The 17,652-nt window shown below is 47.7% G+C and overlaps 1 protein-coding gene and 1 long non-coding RNA gene across 4 annotated transcripts in view; both read left to right on the top strand.

The window, feature by feature from the left end:
- The window catches only part of LOC310882244, a 38,485-nt gene extending 24,608 nt beyond the window's left edge, over window positions 1-13,877 (top strand). Inside the window, exons 4-7 of one of the 3 annotated variants that reach the window (XR_014572861.1) lie at window positions 9,681-9,796; window positions 11,801-11,929; window positions 13,214-13,270; window positions 13,860-13,874. This is a non-coding gene — a long non-coding RNA (uncharacterized lncRNA). Of the gene's footprint in view, window positions 1-9,680; window positions 9,797-11,800; window positions 13,132-13,213; window positions 13,271-13,859 lie in introns of those variants that run through there. The other 2 variants (XR_014572860.1, XR_014572862.1) reach the window with 2 other exon arrangements.
- A 2,616-nt stretch (window positions 13,878-16,493) lies between these two features.
- FOXK1 (forkhead box K1) overlaps window positions 16,494-17,652 on the top strand; it is a 50,847-nt gene continuing 49,688 nt past the window's right edge. The window contains exon 1 of the mRNA XM_083800723.1: window positions 16,494-16,603. Coding sequence (XP_083656849.1) covers window positions 16,509-16,603 — 95 coding nt within the window. The 5' untranslated portion in view covers window positions 16,494-16,508. The remainder of the gene's footprint in view (window positions 16,604-17,652) is intronic.

Genomic DNA, 17,652 nt, shown 5'->3' with positions numbered 1-17,652 from the left:
AAATGATCCAGCAGAAGGTCTGGGCCTTTAATGTGGACTATGCCTAGACTCCTCCAGAAGTCAGAGGTGCTAATATTATCAGCTAGTTGTGTGAGAGCCTGAACACGTGGACTCTACACCCAGCTGGGTGAACAGCTGCATTAATAATGGTGCTAGGACCAAGCCACCCCAATAGGAGGGGGAGAAAAAAAACAGCAGCTTTGTAGTTGGACGTACACCATTGCGTGTTCTGCCCGTAAGATCTACAGGGTTAGGAAGTCGTTTCCGTGCCCAACTCAGAGCAGCCCTGTGCTTGAACGTACTGGCTCACTGGGGTCCAATTAGTGGGGTTCAGCATATCAGTGGCATTCCGTGCCCCCTTGGAGATGTGCCCCATAAAACTCTGTTTGTTTAGTCTGGCTAAATAATAGCTGAGCTGGAAGGTGGTTGGTGGGAGATAAATGCCAGGTAGAAGAGCGATTTCATCACATTATGATGTTGGCATAGAGACAAATGGATATAGTCCGGCCATGAATAAATACTGGGCTGGAAATGAGCACAGTCTAGGCCTGGAAAGCTCAAGAGTCCTCCCATCATGGTTTTGGGGTGAAAAAAAAAAACCTCTGATAATGTAAAGTGGGAGTAGATAAGACAGCTGCTGGTGGGAGGAGGGAGCAATATATTAAATTTCTTATCAACACTCCTCTGCCAGAGCAGTGTGAGGAGTTCACTTTCTGCATAGGCAGAAGCTGTAGGGAGGCAACCTATTTATTTTCCCTGATACATAGTGGTTTAGTTACCCAAAGGAAAATACTTCATAATGAAGGCTACATCTTGTTGTCAGTGGTTAAAATATTGATACACTACTGCTGGATAAAAAATCAATGTATTCGGAGGGGTCTCTAATGATACTTTATGTAGTTCTGTGTATGGATGACTGATACCCTCCTGTACATAGATTTCCTTGGGATTTAAAAAGCTCACAAGAAAACTCAACAAAAAAGTAATTAATTCCCCTGGATGTTTTGTTCCATATACTGAGCTTTGGAACTACATAGAAACTAGGACATTTTTCTGATGTTTCTCACTTAAAGTAATATCCCTGATACATACCAATCTTCCTCCATAATCTTTAAAATATATCATTATGTACCTTTTCATTCTAAGAAATGATGCCTATAAAAGCTATATTGTGTCTGAATAGCTAATTAACTCTGAGCACTGCATTTTTTTGACCAATCCAATAAAAATGTGTGTTTCAGGTTCTCTCAGTTGAACCTTGTAAAATGAGGTTTTTTAAAAAAATATTCTACGAGCTGTATGTGCGACAATTTATCTGGGATGTAACGAAAGACAAAGCTGCGTCCCAGAAGCAAGCAACAACAATGTTCCTGGGCAAATACAAAGTAAAAGAGCTGTATTTCCAGCACAAGGTGTAAGGCCATGTTCTTTCCTGGAAGGCATAGAGAGGGTATCTCGATGGGGCGGTTGCATGTGAGCACTGCTTTGTTATGCCATAATTTTGGCAAGGGCATCACAAGAAGCGTCCATGCAAGTCATTGCACAAGCGTTGGTATGTCAGAGCCCGGTGAAGTCACTGCACATGACTCACTCAAAGTGATGGATTTTTTAAAGGGTGACAAAACAAATTGTTCGTCCAGAGTCTTAGGACTGTGTTACGTAAAGCACTGCATAAGATTGTGCCTAGAGCAGGGATAACGTAACGGCTTCCTGCACATCCCCTGCCACCGCTGCAGCCTCCCATGGGGTGACCTGTGCTGGCCGTAACTCAGAAGGCTGAGGTCCACCACCGCTGTGGTTATCCTAGTTAGCAAAGATCATGAGACCGAAGTCTTCTCCATAAAAGAAACAGGAATCGTTCCTTCTCGTGCTTCCAGACCACAGGTCACTTGTCTCTTGACCATCTGACTAGCAAGGTTTGCTTCTTTGCTGCTCCTTGATGGACCAGGATAGGTGAGGCAGCCTCTCACGGTAAAGATGTGTAAAAGAGGTGGATGTCAGTGCTGCTGTGCATGGAGGTTATGGAAAGGGCAGTACACAATAACAAAGGTTACTATTTTTTTTAATGCATTTCTTCTAAATATAAGAGTTTCCACAAGTGCTGCTTTGTCGTCCCCACTCCTTAAGGTCATCCATCTGATATTGCAGCTACCTGTAATGTTAGAAAAGGATTGTCTCAAGGTTATTGACACATCACATGCCAGTGCATCCTGATATATTTTCTTTCTCTTCTGTTGTATAGATAGCATTTCTTTAGTTTCTAAAATTTCAGCTCTAAGTCATATCTTCTCTTTTTGTTAAATGTAAATGGGATTGTTTTAAGAAGCCATACTTGGAATTATCTTATGTAAGGCAAATATGGGCATTCGGGTCATCTCAGCTACAAGGGGTGGGGTTTGGATTACTCTGTAATAAGTTTTTAGGACTCATGTTAAGATAGCTAGGCTGAGATTTATGTATCCAGCAGCATGGATCCGGGTCAGATTGTCCCTGGAACTGGCTTATCTAAGCTTGAGCGCTCGTATGTACAAGTCCCCTGGAATGTCCCAGGTTCCGATTACAGGTCTGTGTGTAAAAACATCTCTCACTGCCTGATTTGCTCCTGCAGTTTATTTTGTTGAATATTTAACCAGTTACAACTCTGTGACAGCATTTCAAAACACTAGGCCTGGAAACATGGAATGGGAGGCATGGAAGAGGACAGGTCCTAGCTGAAGCCTTTCCACCAGCGCCAGAAAACTAGAGATGAGGTTCCTCCAAATCAGGGGGCTTTTATTTGAGCCTCCTGTGCTTTTATGCCATTAGGTGTCCCTCTAGGTTTTGACTTACCAACACCAGCCCCACCTGTTTGGAAGGAGGCACCTTGGCCATATGCAGAGATGAGAAATGCTGGGTTCCACCAAGGGTGGAGTGTCCAGCCCCAAATCTTCTGGGCACTTTGAGGAGTGGAGAGCTTACCTCTGTAATAAGGACACTTGTGCGGCCCCTGGCTTTGTCGGCTGTTCTTTTAATTTAGAGAGAAGTGTATCTTGGAAAGGAGCTTGTGGCAGTGCCTGGGAGGGGAGTTCAGGTGCAAATCTGACAAGACACATATAAATGTATATTTATATAAATGGCACGGACAAAAATAGCGGCTTTAAAGCACAATTATTCCCTTAGGTTGACACTCCTGCCCGTGTGCCCAGCAGCATGCCAGATTCTCAAGAAAAAAGCAGCGATAGGGACAGCAGTTTCAAAACCTGTTTCTGAAGTTTCCTGGCCTCATCCTGCAATGCTACTGCACCCAAGAAATCTTTACACCTGCAATCCACCCCAGTTATCAGGGCTGAGTACCTAAGTGAGGAATGAGAATGAGATGCTGAGCTTGGCTCTTAGGACAGATTTGAGCATGGGCCACAAGGTTGGCCAGGGGACCTCGTTCACCCCTGTGCTGATTTCTGCATTTCAAGAACTGCAGAAATACTGCAAAGCTCAGCTTCTCTCAGAGCTGCTACTGAACCTCCTGCCATTGTATCCCGTCGCCAGGATGCTCCTGGTGCTGCTGTGCAGGCAGTTTTCCTGTGAATGCTGCAGGAAGGGCTCCTTGGAGCCCTGAACACGCTCCTCCCTCCCTTACTCCAGCAACAATTCCCTCTCTTCCCAATAACCTTCAGCTTCCCTGAGCCTAAATGCATGACAAAGACAGACCTTTAAAAATGTTGGACAGAGACCCAAACTGAAGGGCACTGTGATAAATTCCAGCAGCGGTTTGACATGATGGGAAATTCATTCCTCCCACATAAATTATTTTCTGCACTTTTCAGGCTTTAGCCTTTTACCGTGCATTTTCAGCAATAAACAATGAAATATGACATTATTTACTCGTGAAGCACTAATAATGCGTACCAGCCATAAAACCTGATGATGCTCCGGAGAGCACCCCATCACCAGCACAAACACGGGGAAGACAGAGCGTGCCAAGAGCTCACAGAGGTGCCGACCCGCCAGCCCTCCGTGCCTCGTGGTGCGAGCAGCGGATTTATTCCCTGCTTGCTTAGCTGCCCAAATGCATGGGGTGGCCTCTGCTTTCAGGTTCATCTCCCCTGATTTTATCAGCGTCCCTGAGCTGCTCTGTCGCTGCCTGACCCGCCTTGTTTAGTGGCATAGCCCCTCAGAGCCTGGCTCATTTGGGGCTGTGAGATGGATTGGAAGCTGAGCACCCCTCAGCCACGGGGCTCCTCCACCGGTGGCTCGGCGCGGCTCTGCCACGAGGGCCAAGCGTCGGAAGGGATTTTCAACACGTGCACATGGATAATGACATAATGAAGTCTGGCTGCTTTAACTTTCCTGCATGATTTATTGCTTCTCCTGAGGTCTTTCACGTTGGGATTTGATGGGGCTTGACTTTCTGTTGCTGAGCTGCAGGGTAGCTTAGCCTGGCTTTGGGTGATCAGACGTAGCGCCGCATCCTTGTAGTACCCCATCCTCGTGCCCACACCACACCGTGTGTTTCTGGCTCTGGGAGCTGGCTGCTCTGCAGCAGCACACTCTGCCTGGAGAAGAAGTTTGCAGAATGCATTTGTGGCATCCCAGTGGTATCAGTAGTTTTGTCGTGCCAAACAAGAAAGGTTTCAGGTTAAATTAAATGTGAAGCCTGGGATGCTCCTGGGTGCTAGCAAACCTCTGAGCCAGAGGGATTCCCAGGTGTGTGATCGTGCAGAAGGGCTAGATAGCCCACTAAGGGCTTGGGCTAAGTGTGCTGGGTAGCAGGTCGTACTTCTTTGTCCCTTTGGGCTCTGGCAGTGTGAGGAGCACAGTTGGCTTACCAAACAGTCAAAATACATCAGAGACGCACGCTGGCAGAGCGGCGAGCCTGTCTGTGAGGGAGGAGGAGGAACCTGGCCTCCTCCAAAGAAAACACGGAGCAGCTTTGGCCATATCTATTATCATTATTGGAGCTGTCAGACGAGATTCAATACAGAGCTTTAGATAGATGTATCGAGGCCAGCTTCCACGCTGAGTTCCCCCAGCAGCGAGGGAGCCTGGCTCCCATCTCATTTGTGCTCATTTAATCCCATTGATCTCCGCAGAGCCTGGGTGAGGAGTGCAGCAGAGCAGGGGGACAGGACGAGCACGTGGGGACAAACTCTTCCAGAAGGAAAGATTTGTTCCTAAATCGGGTCACTGGGAAGCTGGACCTATTACTTTCTGATTTCTATCCTTCTTCCCCTGCAGTACGTTCTAGCGGCTTGTTTTAACTGTTTCACTCCATCTTCAGGTCGTCTTGAGAAAGGGAAATTTTTATTTTAGAAGAATTCAAGCAAATATTTCTGTTTCTTAGCTGTGCGGCAGTCAGTCTCAAAGGGACAGGACCATGTCAGTTCTCCTATCTGTTAAAAAAATATTGTGTCAGAAGTGGGATCCCTGTGGGGTCTGAAAGATTTACGCTGAGTAATTATAAATTTCTGTAGAAAATGAGAACATGCAGAGGAGGTAGTCAGTTTGTTCTAGGACCTGAAACCACAGCTCGAGTTTGCTGTCCAGATTAATTAGAGAGCTGGAAAGGTTGCATATGTGATTACCTTTTTTTCTTATCTTGTTCCAAAGTCCATGCAATATCTACAGTGCTTCAGAGTTATATATGCTTTTTTAAAAAATCAATAGTAGCAGAGTTCTTATTATCACCAGCCTACAAATAAAGCTGTATTAGAAGCAGAGGGAGAAATACATTGGTATGGAAACAGGCTTCACCTTTACATTTATGAGTGGATTTACCGATAAGAAAAGCTATGGAAAAATCTCAAAAATTACTGAAGGAAAATGATAAAAACAAAACAACAACCCTGTACCCCAGTGCTGTCACCTCCTCTAGCTGAGGCATAAAAAAGCAGTTGTCTGAGCATTCTTGATTGAAAGAGGTGTTGGATTTTGGCTTGGCCACCAAACTCCACCTGGGTGCTTCTGTACCTTTATCTCCATGGACAAGAGCTGTTTAAGAGTAGGTGCACACTTGGCAGGACCCTGCGAAAGAGGCAAGCCCCTCCTTTGGTCCCCGGAGATGAAACAAAGATAGCTCTAGACATCTCTTCTCCCAGGACAAGTGGATATCAAGCAGTTGCTGCTGCTGGAATCACTCTCCTCAAGTGTCAGCGTAAAGGCAGAACGGACGCCTCCAGAGGATGCTCTCTCCCATCCATCCCACCGAGAACTCATCGCAGTTTGGCTCCCTTGCTGCCACCACCGGCCGGACCTTTGGGTGGAGGAAGGCGGCATCAATGCACGGAGGATGCCACCGCGCCAGCTGGGCACTGTCACGCACTGCCACCTGCAAGCAGCAGACTCAGCAAATTTGACCGTGCCCTTTTCGCCCCCTGTGATAAACACCCCGTCACGGTGGTTTTACAACACAGCTCGGAACAGGATCTGCCCTTCGTTATCCAAACGAGGTCGAATTGGTGCCAGCATACAGCCATGAGTCACGGCAGGTTTTGATCGGGATTTCTGACTCCTGAACGAGGACTGATGAGGCTCCCGGTAGCTCCCATTAATCTTATTCCCCCCGAGCAGTGCGTGGCTGCTCTTGCAGAGGTTTTGTGTTCTCCTTCGCTCGTCCGCATGAGAGGTGACAGTGCCACAGGTCTGACAGAGGGGACAGGGACGGGAAGGAACTCACCTGGGTTTCAGGCCGCTTCTCTCACCCTTTTCAGCTTGGGAGGCTTTCCACTCCGTGCTGCGTGGTTCAGGTCTCTCTTCAGCACTTCAGGAAGCTTTCAGACCAATTAAATCCTTAATGATCGCCTCTCGGCTCCTGGTGTGGCGGCAGGCTAGCTGCGTGCCTCCGTACACACAGCTTCAAAGTCACCTGGGACAAGGCAAAATTCATCTCCCTGCTCTCCTCCCCGTCACACCCTGTCCAAGGGCACGGCCCCGGGAAGCCGAGGGGATGAGTTTTCTATCGAACCTCGCATCCTTCCGATGTCAAAACGCTTTGTGGAGCCGGGGCCTGTAGGGAAGCCGAGCTGCTGTTTATGTGATCGATGAAAAGTTTTACACAGAACCTTGGATGCTCACAAAAGAGGGGAAAGGATGCAACAGCTCTTCACGTGAAAACAAGATGTTTATTGGTATTGAAACACCCTGCTAGGCTGAAATCCTAGTGATGTGAGCTCGAGCCAGCGTGGGCCTTGCTTGGCAGGGGGTGGGGGCAGGCTGGCTTTTTGCATAGGACTCTCTAAAATTTCCCTGTCATTACGTGTAATAGTAGAAGGATAAATGCACAGCATGGTGAGACGATTGAGGTTGGAGCCAAGGGGGACAGAGTCAATAACATTTTGTGCATTTTCCTGTCATACGAATTCTTCACACCTTGAACTACTTTTCCTTGATTTTCTTCTTCGTCGTCTTTTCTTTCTTCTTCTTTTTTTATTTTTTTTATTTTATTGAGGCAACAGCCAATAAAAGAAACTAATGGGTTAGAAACCACGTAAGCAGTCTCCCACTGTGCTTTATTCCCCACAGGCTCCTTGCATCAAAGGGAAGGCAGCAAAATAGGGCGACCGAGCGCTACGTAGGAGTGGGAACGAGCTCGCTGCTCCCCACTCTTTTCCGTGCACGGGGATGTCACCCTGCCAGCGAGGGCTTCTGGCCTCGTGAGGACACTGGCAGGCACCTGGCTGGGGTGCAGGGGATATCTCAGGGCCTTACACGGGGCATGTAGTGCATGATTTCATTCCACATTCCTCCTTCCCCATCTCTTCAGGTGCAAACCTGCTGCTCCACGCTCTCGTTCCCTCCCCTGCCACCTCCTCGCTGGGAGCAGCGTCTCCTAGCCGCCTCCTCTCCCTGCATTTCAGTCCCCTTCTCTAGCTGGGGATGCACAGACACACTGGTCCTGGTTGTCTCCTGCTTGACCCTTCATTAGGGAGGATAATTTCAGACAGACCTCGTTCCCACGCGCAGTGCCTTCCTTTCCTCGCCCCAGCGTACTGGCCTCACAAATGTTGAATTAGCAAATCCGGGCCTCGTGGACGCAGCAGACATTATTTCCAGCTCATTTCAAGTTTTACTCCTCTGCTGGTTTTTATCACGCTCCGTTCAGCACTTGGTGATTTTGCTCCATAACAATGGGATCAGTGTCTCGTAATGAGTGTGAGCCACAGGGCTGCATCCTGGAAAACTGGGACACGCTGTAAAGTGCTGACTGTGCCCCCCTTCCTGCGAGGCATTAACCCTGAGATTTTAAGGCAGCGGAGAGGGGATGAGCCCTGGTTATGGGAGATCTGTGCTCATTGCTGGAGAACTCCTCTCCCACCCTAAGCAAGCCACACTCATAGAGCTGCTCTTAATTTCACGTCTTCTTTAGCCACCAGCAGCGCTGCTGGTAACAAGCATGGAAAGGATGAGGGGAAGAGCATTAGGAGACAAGTCTTATTTACAGCTTGGAAAAATCTGCATTTTGGAGTGAGGCACCTTGCTTAAAACTCGGGAAAGACAAAGGGGCACCTTGCAAGGGTGTGTGTTGCCTGGGCAACTAGCACAGCACCTGCAGCCCTGCAGCCCCTGCAAACGTCCTCGCCGTGCTGCTTTGCTGCACGCTCACGCCTCGCGCTTTGCTCCCGCTTGTGTCCGCCTCTGCTTCGCTGAGCTGCCGGCTGAGGAAACGGGCAGGGTCTGGCACAAGGAGCCTATGTATGCTGCTGGCAAGAAATGAATCTTCCTCCAGTCTTTCAGCTCGCCTAAGCTGCTGCATTTTGCAGAGGCTGAGCCCCACACTTACACGCGCTGCAGGCTGCACCCTTGTGCACCTTCAGATGGAGCTGGGTGCAGTCGTATCTTCTGTTCAGAGCTGAATCCTACGTATCTAGCTGTGCCTGGTATCAAAGTTACATTTATGTAGTATTTAGGCTTGAGGACAGATGCTTGCCTCTTTTTTTTCTGCTCCTTTTTTTTTTTAAAAAAAAAAAAGAAAGAAAGAAAGAAACAACACTGTAAAAGAAAAACACACTCATCTTGCAGAGATGGGAGCTCTCTTGACAGCAAAACAGCATGATGGATGTGCCAGGGCATCATTTCATCAGAATATCAAGCCATGAGGTTGGCTACTGCCATTCATTCTTGTCATCTGAATCCTCTTGATGTGTAAGATGACATTAAAATCCTGTAAGAGAGAAGTGCTGCAGCTCTCCTTGTCAGAGCAGGCTGTGCTGGCGCGTCCCGCCAGCCTGGGCCAGGGCAGGCAGAAGGCAGCTCTTCCTTGGGCACGAAGGTAAAACTAAAAAAGCCTGCCGGTACTTAGTCTTCCGAACAAAGGGAAAGACAATTCTCAGCTGCCATGAACATAGGAACAAACTGTCACGGCATTTTATTTTTTTTTCAGTTTTCTTCACTCTGTTCACGTAAAAAGTTGGGGTTTTTCCTTTTGCTGGTGGCAAAAGGGATTTGCTTTTCTTGAGCCTGTTGCTGTTCTCTGCCTTTTTCTTTAACATCTTGAGCAGTGGGCCAGTGGCCAGATGTCTAAAGGTGTTTAAGCATCAACAGATGCATCTGGGTACCTGGAGGGATTTTTCAAAAGCATCTTGCTGTAATTGTTTATGATATTCTGCACTCCTGTCATGATCTCTTCGGTAGCATCACTATTCCTGCCAGCATTGCATTTTCTATTGCAGAACTGAGCTGAATTTTGCTTCTTTTCTTCCTCCTAGTCCCAGAATTCCAGGAAGCTGTACAAAGAGAGAACAAAATGGGCAAGAATTGCTGCGGATGGTTATATCTGTGGAGATATTGGTGTCCTTATAAATACCAACAGCATGCTGACAAGGTGCGTGCTTTCATCTGCAGCAGCAAACTCCAGTACAAGCAGGGCATTTTCGTAGATGTGATCTCAGACCGAGAAACATAGAGAAAAATCAGCTGCTCTGTCCCTTTGAAATGCAAACTATTCCCGTGTTGCAACATCGTGGCCAAATTTGCTAGCGGATTTTGAGCACCTGCGTGCTCTCTTAGAAGCAGCAGTTGCTTTGCAGAGCTTCCTCCTCGCTTTTGTCTGTGATGAGACAACAGAGTTGTGGTAAATTCTGGGGGTGATAGTTGTGCTGTCATTAAATAACTAGGTAAAAACCCGGCAGATTTCAGATAGATCTGCAAAAAGCCCCGTTCCCTGCCCTGGGACAAGCTGCAGGGGTGGTTGCATCGCGGGGCGGTGATCACAGCGAGTGGGTGTGCAAGCTCCATCCTGCACTGCCATCTATAGCGCGGCGCTGAGCACAGCAAATGGCACAAAGCAGACCAGAATGCCCCCAGATCCTTTGTGCAATTAATTAAAGTGGGGATGTAGGGAGCAGGAGGGCACCTCTGCCACCGTGGCCAGTGCCGTGCTGGACAGGACGTGAGCAGCACGCTCGGGGTGTAAGTCCCATCTGCCCTCCTCTCTGCCTGCCCCTCGTCCTCTCTTTTTGTTTGCAAAACAATTTCATCCCCTCCAAATCGATACAGAAATGTCCAGCTTTCTCCAGAGGGCAGCTCCAGATACACCAAATCAGAGGCGTGAAACCAAAACCCATTTTGACTCTGATGAGCAAAGGGAATTTCTTTTATTTTTGATTTTTAAACCAGATGTTGCTTTCATGCTCTGAAACCTCTGAAACAGCTGAATGGATTTTCTTCAAACTCCTCACACGCACAAAAATTCACCTTTGGGCTGCGAACAAGCTTAAGAAATCGCAGCGCGATGGAGATTTTTTTATTCCTCCCCTTGTCCTTTTTTGATTTGGAAAGTTAAAAGGATCCTAAAATAGAAGCTGAGAATTGGATTAAACATCCCTTTGTTAACTCTAGCACTGCTTCCAAGTCTGCAATTATCCTTTCTTAAGGTCCCCGGTTCCCATCCCTCTTACACTTCCAGCTGCCACATTTTTTATTAAAATAACTGCCACGGCTACGATGAGGACCGGCTCCTCCCTGATGCTAACCAAAGAGGGAGCTTTCTGAGATGGATGAGAGAAAGCCCAGGTCTGGCCTCATTTCTTCTGCCTCCAAAACTGACCCATGCTGCTGGGGACAGAGAGCAGGGTGGCAGGAGCTGGGGAGCCCTAAACAGCTTCCAACAAAATGGTCTTGTGGGATGCCTGATCCCAACTGCAGTCCCTTTTGGTACTGTATGGGAATATGTAGGAACTCTCAGAAAACATCTTCATTGACAAGAGATGGACCAAAACCATCAGGTCCTGCTCTTGTCATTGATTTTCAGCAACCCCCATCCATGCTGATGAAATGTCTTGCATGAGTAAGTACACCCAGCCTGAATACAGAGCAGACGAACCCTGGTGTTGGTATGGGAGTAAAGCAGGGGAGGCTCTGCAGGTGCCTGAATGATGGATTTCAGACACCCCAAGAGCTTGGAGATCAAGGGAAAGCTGTTCATAGCATCCAAAAAGGATTTGGTGAGAGCAGCCCGTGACGCTAACGGTCTGGACAGGCTCCATGCAGACCGATGTGATAGCTTGGGCACTGGCTGCTTGAGCAGAAAACAAGATGCTAAATGAAGCCCTGGGAAGCAAACCTCACACTGAGCCTGGGCTGTGGGTGAGCAAAGCACAGGGAAGGAGACAGGAGGGGTAAAGTAGAGACAGATTTTTATCATTTTAGCTAATGAAACTAGCCGTAAACTTCACCTGTTTATGCCTCCTGTAATTCCTCTTCTTGTTCTTGCAAGCCCAATTCAATTTTCTTTTTATCCTTGCGTATGTATCGGTAAATAGCCAATTACCAGCATTGGTCCCTGCCAATAAATTGCTTGCTTTTTATTTGTTCCCCTTCCTTCCAGAGCCCGTCAGCATTAAGCACTGCTGCAGTGTGTGGAAGGGGTGGAGGGCACATAAAACAAGTCACCATTGAGCGTGGCATCTCTTCTTGCAAGAGGAGCATTTGGAGGATGCAAACAGCTGGAATATGGGTAATTTCACAACCGTAAAAACTTCATTTTCCTTTTATTGCTATCGAAAAGCTCCGGATAGGTGCATCTCTCACCCGGCCGATTAACCTGAGGTTAGCGCAGATGTGCACCTCTGCGCACCGGCAGCGGCGTACCTCAGCCTCCCTCCAAAAGAAAACCCAAGGCGAAGTGTTGCTGGCACGAAGAGACAAAGAATAGCCTCCCTTTTTCATCTGGCACTCCGGCGCAGCCTCGCTACGCCCACTTCGGCTGCTTTCAGCTCCCACCGTGCCTCCCGGTTGCCTAGCAATCCTAACAATATTTTATGAGGCTTTATTCCAGGGGCACAGCGTATTAATGCCGAATTTTAGCGAGGCGCTCCAGGAGAAGCAAGGAGGAGGCCTGAGATAACATCACATCGATTTATTACAGGCAGGCTAGGGGGAGAAAAAGAAAATGCCAAGTGGCGATGACGGGGATTTAGTGGTGAGGGCTGAAGAGCTGCTGGGAGCAGCATTTTGGGGGTGACGCGTTGGACCGGTGCTGCCTGAGCAAGAAACCTGTGGTGAAATTATCCCTTCTGGGTAGCCGGATTGCTTCTCTGCAAATTTGGGGATGCTGGGCCAGGGTTTTCCAGCAGTAGCTCTGGGGAGGACGATGCCCGCAGGCACGTGAAAGGAGGCTGGAGGGGATGAGACGCACCAGATGCTGGTGAGGGGCCACCAAATTTCCTTCCACCCTGCGCACAATGAGAACAAAAGCACCAAAATGCATAAATCTGTTTCAAAGCACATTCCCTTGGCTTCTCCCTTCCTATCCCCAATCAAACATATAACCTGGGGTTATATTCTATACCATTAATTAATCCCTCGGGGTTAGGTTCATGTTTTCCAAAGGCTACGGAGTTCCTATTTTTATGTTTTATTTTGGCTAGCACAAACTTTGTCCAAGACCCAAACTTGCTATAATGGTTACTCTTAATGTTTGGTGGTGTTTTTGTTTTAAGCCTGCCTTTAAAAAAGAAAAACAGCACCCTTAATTTTAGCAAAGATTACTCCATAATAGTAATCTCTTGCTAACATAAACTGAATTAGATTCAGCCATTAAACTCTTACGTAATTATTATTTTGTTGATGAAGAATGACCTTCGGTTACGTTCTGCAACTGTTTCATTTCTGCAAAACATGTATTTATAAAAAAATCAATAGAAATGTTTTCATGCCTTCTTATTTCTTTCACCCTATTTTTGGAGGTTTTTTCTTTTTTTTTCCTTCAAATTCCAGGGTATACTTTTTTTTTTTCTAGGCAAATAAACATGTCCCCTCCTGCTTGTAAAGCAAGCGCATTAGCATGAGGGTACTGGTAAGTGAAAATTAGTCTAAACAAAAGTGAAACCTATTTCATTGATTTTTTTCAGTGGCCAAGCTGAAGGACAAGTAAATTGGATTTTTAAAATCCTTTCACTTTTAATACTGTATGGTATTATTAGTAATGTGAGTAAGTAAAACTGTTTATAGCAGATGTTTTTCTAAAGTTGACAGCGTGCCCTTAGAGTGACACGCAGTGATTGTAAATCTAACGTTTTCCAGCACTTAGAGCAAATGCCCTTATCACGCTAACATATCTAGCTAGTGCAACCAGCTGCAAGGGGCAGAGCAGAACGGGAAATACAAGGGAGTTTCACACTTCATCCAGGATTTTACTGGGAAGCAGGGTTAGTGCTGGAAATATAATTGAAGGTTAGGTTTGCTCAGTGCTTTGGAGGGCCCTGCAAAGGAGCAGGATGTTTACAGGGGACTCTCCCCAGCGTCTGCTCCAGCAATCCCAAAGGATGCTTGGAGCCCACGGAGAGTGAATATATTTTACAGGTGCTTTTGCTGGCCCCTGCTTAATAACCCAGAGAGAGCCAGACCTGCAAACAGGTCCCAGTGACTTCAAATCTCCTCTGCAGGATGCAGTGCAGTGGCTGGAGACCAGGGCAGTTCCCATGCAGGCCCCTGGTCACCTCGGCAGGTTGGTGTCAGGACACTGCACCCTTCACCTCTGCCCTCGGTTCCCTGGACGTTATTGGAGAGGAAGCAAAGCCACATGAAGAACGATCACCACGTCCTTCCTCTAGGTCCAACCCAGCTGTTTTGGTTTTGTTTTAAGGATGCTTGAAGCCAGCAGCCTGGTTGAGAAAGGCTGAATCCGGACCTTCTCCTTTTTTCTTGGCATGGCTTTGCCCAGTGTTGGTTTTATTTTATTTTTATTTTTCCTTTTGAAGGGAATCTTTTGGTGTCCAGCTCTTCACCAGCAGGCTGATGGCTGATTAAATTAAATTAAAAAGAGGGAGCTGATTAAAAAGGAGGTTTTCCGTTGCTGGAAGGGGGATCTGCTAAAGAAGCGCTTGAATGCAACCGGTCCCAATGCCTGGGATAACACGAGGTGGAGGCTGCCGGGTCGTTCACAGCACAGAGATCATGAACGTCTTCTGTGCCCACGCTGTGGGTCATGGATCCAGTTCCAGATCACCCAGACTTTCCGCGTGGGCTCTGTGCCTGTAAAAATGCAGGAAGGGAGCTGGGATCAGGTGTGGCCGCTGTGGTTTGGGCAGCGCGTGGCACCCGCTTTACGGAGCTGTGAATCACGAGGGATGTTGGGACAGCAAACATGCAGGCCCTGGCTTTTCTGTTTAAATGTTTTGTAATAATACAGGGTAAATTCTGTAGCTTTACTGGCTTCTCCAGCTTCTTGGGCAGGTTGTAAAGCAAGATACTTCAGATCAGCTGCTTCCAGCCCTCCAGACACTGCACAGAGCTTGTTTTCAGCAGCAGACAGGCAGTATATGCTACAGCTGCTCATAAAAGTCCAAAAACATATTCCTTTCAGGCTGAAATGTTTCATGTTTGATATCAGATTTTATATTTATTGGTTCAGTTGTTTTTAGCTGTTGAGAAGTTTGTGTTTTATTTTTCTTTCTCTGTTCGCATTGATGGAAAGCGAGAAAATGAGATCACTCAAAAACGGACCAAAGCAAATAATTCAGAGCTGGCTTGTGTTATATATTTCACCGAGGCCTGAGTTTCAAGCCAAACTGAAAGAAAGTTAGCAGAGTGGGTTTAAAGCTCAAAACACACATGACAGTGTAAAGTTTATGAATTATTTTAACTGCAACCTGTGAAATGGGATTGCTTTTGTAAAATTATCTCGACAACAAATGGTCTCGTTCAAGGCTTTCCAAAATGGGTGATCGTACATCAGGCAGTCCCTGGCATGGATTCTAGAACAGCGACAGCATATCTGCATTGGGAATGAGCAGATCCTATAATATTTTAGGCAACGGCAGAGTCTGGGCATCAGATGTTCCTGGGTCTTTATTGTGTTTTGGAGACCTTGCTGTGAAAATACATTTCTGATAAGTGTGATTTGAAAAAAAAATCCCTCTCTGAAACCTAAATAAGCTGTGAGAGAAACATTTTCAGCATCATGGAGCTTACAGTAAACAGGATCGCAGCTGATTTAGAAAAGAAAAAAAATTGATTACTATAGAAAGAACAACCTCCCTGGGTGGTGCTGCTCCCGGGAGGGAGCTGCGGGACGCAGCATCTCATCGAGCCCCATCTCGCAGGTGCTGAGCTGCTGCTCAGCCCCCAGCCCCTCGCAGGGGGCAGCCCTGGCCGGGGGGGTCTGTGCTGTTCAGGGGGCAGGTCCCACGGTCTGCCCACCTTTTTCTGACTCTGACGCTGCTCCCTTCAGCATAGCAGCCTGCTGGCATCAGGAGAAATGGTGTTTGGCACCCCTTGTGAGCTTTTGGGACCGTGAGTGTTCCCAGCACATCGCTGAATCACCAGTGTTGTTTTCTTCAGCCTTCTGCTGATTAAAAGCTGTGCAGGAAAAGAAAGAGCCCCTGTATCAATGTATCACCTCCTCCACAGGCGGGCTCTTTCTTATCAGCCCATCTGGATCAAACCCCAGTTCAGATCCACTGTGAAAGATTTGTAAAGCTGTTCTGGTTGAGGAGGGGTACCTGAGGCTGTCCCTGAGGCAATCAGGGCTCTGCTGCTGTCCCCAGACCCTCAGCAGCAGGTTGCATCCTCGCTGCTGCAGACTTCACAGGTCAGGCATCCGCCTCGTGGCTGAAGTTTTTGTAGATGTATGAGAGCTGTCCCAGGTCAGGGCCGAGGGACATCACTGGGGAGGCACACGGATCAGGGTTAAAAGCACAGACCATTCAACAGGATTGAGAAAACAGGTACAAATCCCGTGGGAGGCTGGGGCAGGCACCGTGCCTGTGTGTGGGACAGATACCCTCGTGTGTTTCAAAACAAAACTGGCAGCCCAAATTCGATTTGACTTCTTGCAACAGCTTGGTTAAGAAGAAAATCCTAACAAAGGAGCATGAGAGCAAACCCCCTTTCACTCCCATGTCACAGTGTTGTGATTTCAGAGACAGAAAAGGGAATTAAAACCCATCCAAGTGGAGAAAGAAGTGAGGCCGCTCCCGCACACAGGTGTGTAAGGGAAAGCAGCTCCCCACTTACAGGGCATGGCGCTCATCACTCGCATCTGCTTCTAATCAGCTTGGACAGAAGCCATAAAAGTGTTTAAAACCTGCTTGATGGCTGAGAGAAGGGAAAGGGAAAAAGGTTGTGGAGAGCTGTGCAGGAGCAGTGGAATTGGAGAGAACGCTGCCCTCTTCTTTATTTCATCTAGGTATGTGTGATGGTCCCGAAGCATCTGCTTGCTTGCTAATGATGCATGCTTTACATCCCCCTTAACCCAATCAGGTTGAGAAATGCTGGACTAGGCTTGCGCGGAGACAGCAGAGCCTCTTTTACTTGGAGTAATTGCTTTCCTTCACTCCTCTCCTCCTCCTTCCCTGGGTCAGGGCTGCACACATTAGGCTGGCTTTCATTGTTAGCATCAATGTGTTGTCTAGCTGCTGGGTAAATACATCAAGCGGCTCATGCCCAGCATGCAGTTCACATCTTTCCCCTCTGCCGAGGCTGCTTTTCAATTACGCTTTGGTCTGGGGGTAGAACAGATTTCCTGCGGTGTTGAAGCTGGGCAGATTCTTTGCTGAATTGGGGCTTGATAAATATGTATCCTGTCTCGTGCATCAGGATGGCGAGAAACAGCCACACGAACTGCTTGAGAAACGCAGCGTTTAACTTACAGAAATTAAGTGTTTTTAAGCAGATGCCACCCAGAAGATAGATCTAGAAACATACACTTTTATCGCTGTTTTTATGAGATTTCTTTTTGTCCGGTGCAGTGGTATCTGGGTGACCAGAACAACCCATTACATTCATTTGCCCCCGACTGATAGCACAGAACAGATTCCTGCTATATGTCGCTGCATGAAGACAGCAATGACACGCTGCCAAGCGAATGTTTGACAAAGGAAAGTCGGGTTCTGCGCCTTCCTCTGCGTGATGCTGGGTCTATCCTCGCTGCTTGCTGTTCTTGTCCCTTTCCCAGCTGCTTTGAGCATTTAATTTCCCCTCCCGGTTCAGGCTGGCCTATTGCACAGGGGTGGCGGCACAGGGCAATGCCTCAAAACGGCGCGGGGTGTCACTGCAAAGGGTTTCACCTGCAGCAGGTTATTTCTGCCCGTGCACAGGCTGTGTAGGCAGGGTGTAGGCATCCCACATCTGGCCAGTCTGGAGCACAGAGAAATAGCTGGAGATGGCACCTTCTTGCCCAGCACCGGTTCCTAGGCACATCGCAGGGGTGGCACAGGGACCACGCTGTCGTCCCCC

Source organism: Anser anser (assembly GCF_964211835.1).
Source record: "Anser anser genome assembly, chromosome: 15".
NCBI classification, from domain to species: Eukaryota; Metazoa; Chordata; class Aves; order Anseriformes; family Anatidae; genus Anser; species Anser anser.
Note: the sequence above shows the minus strand (reverse complement) of the source record. Positions and strands in the feature narration are given on the sequence as shown.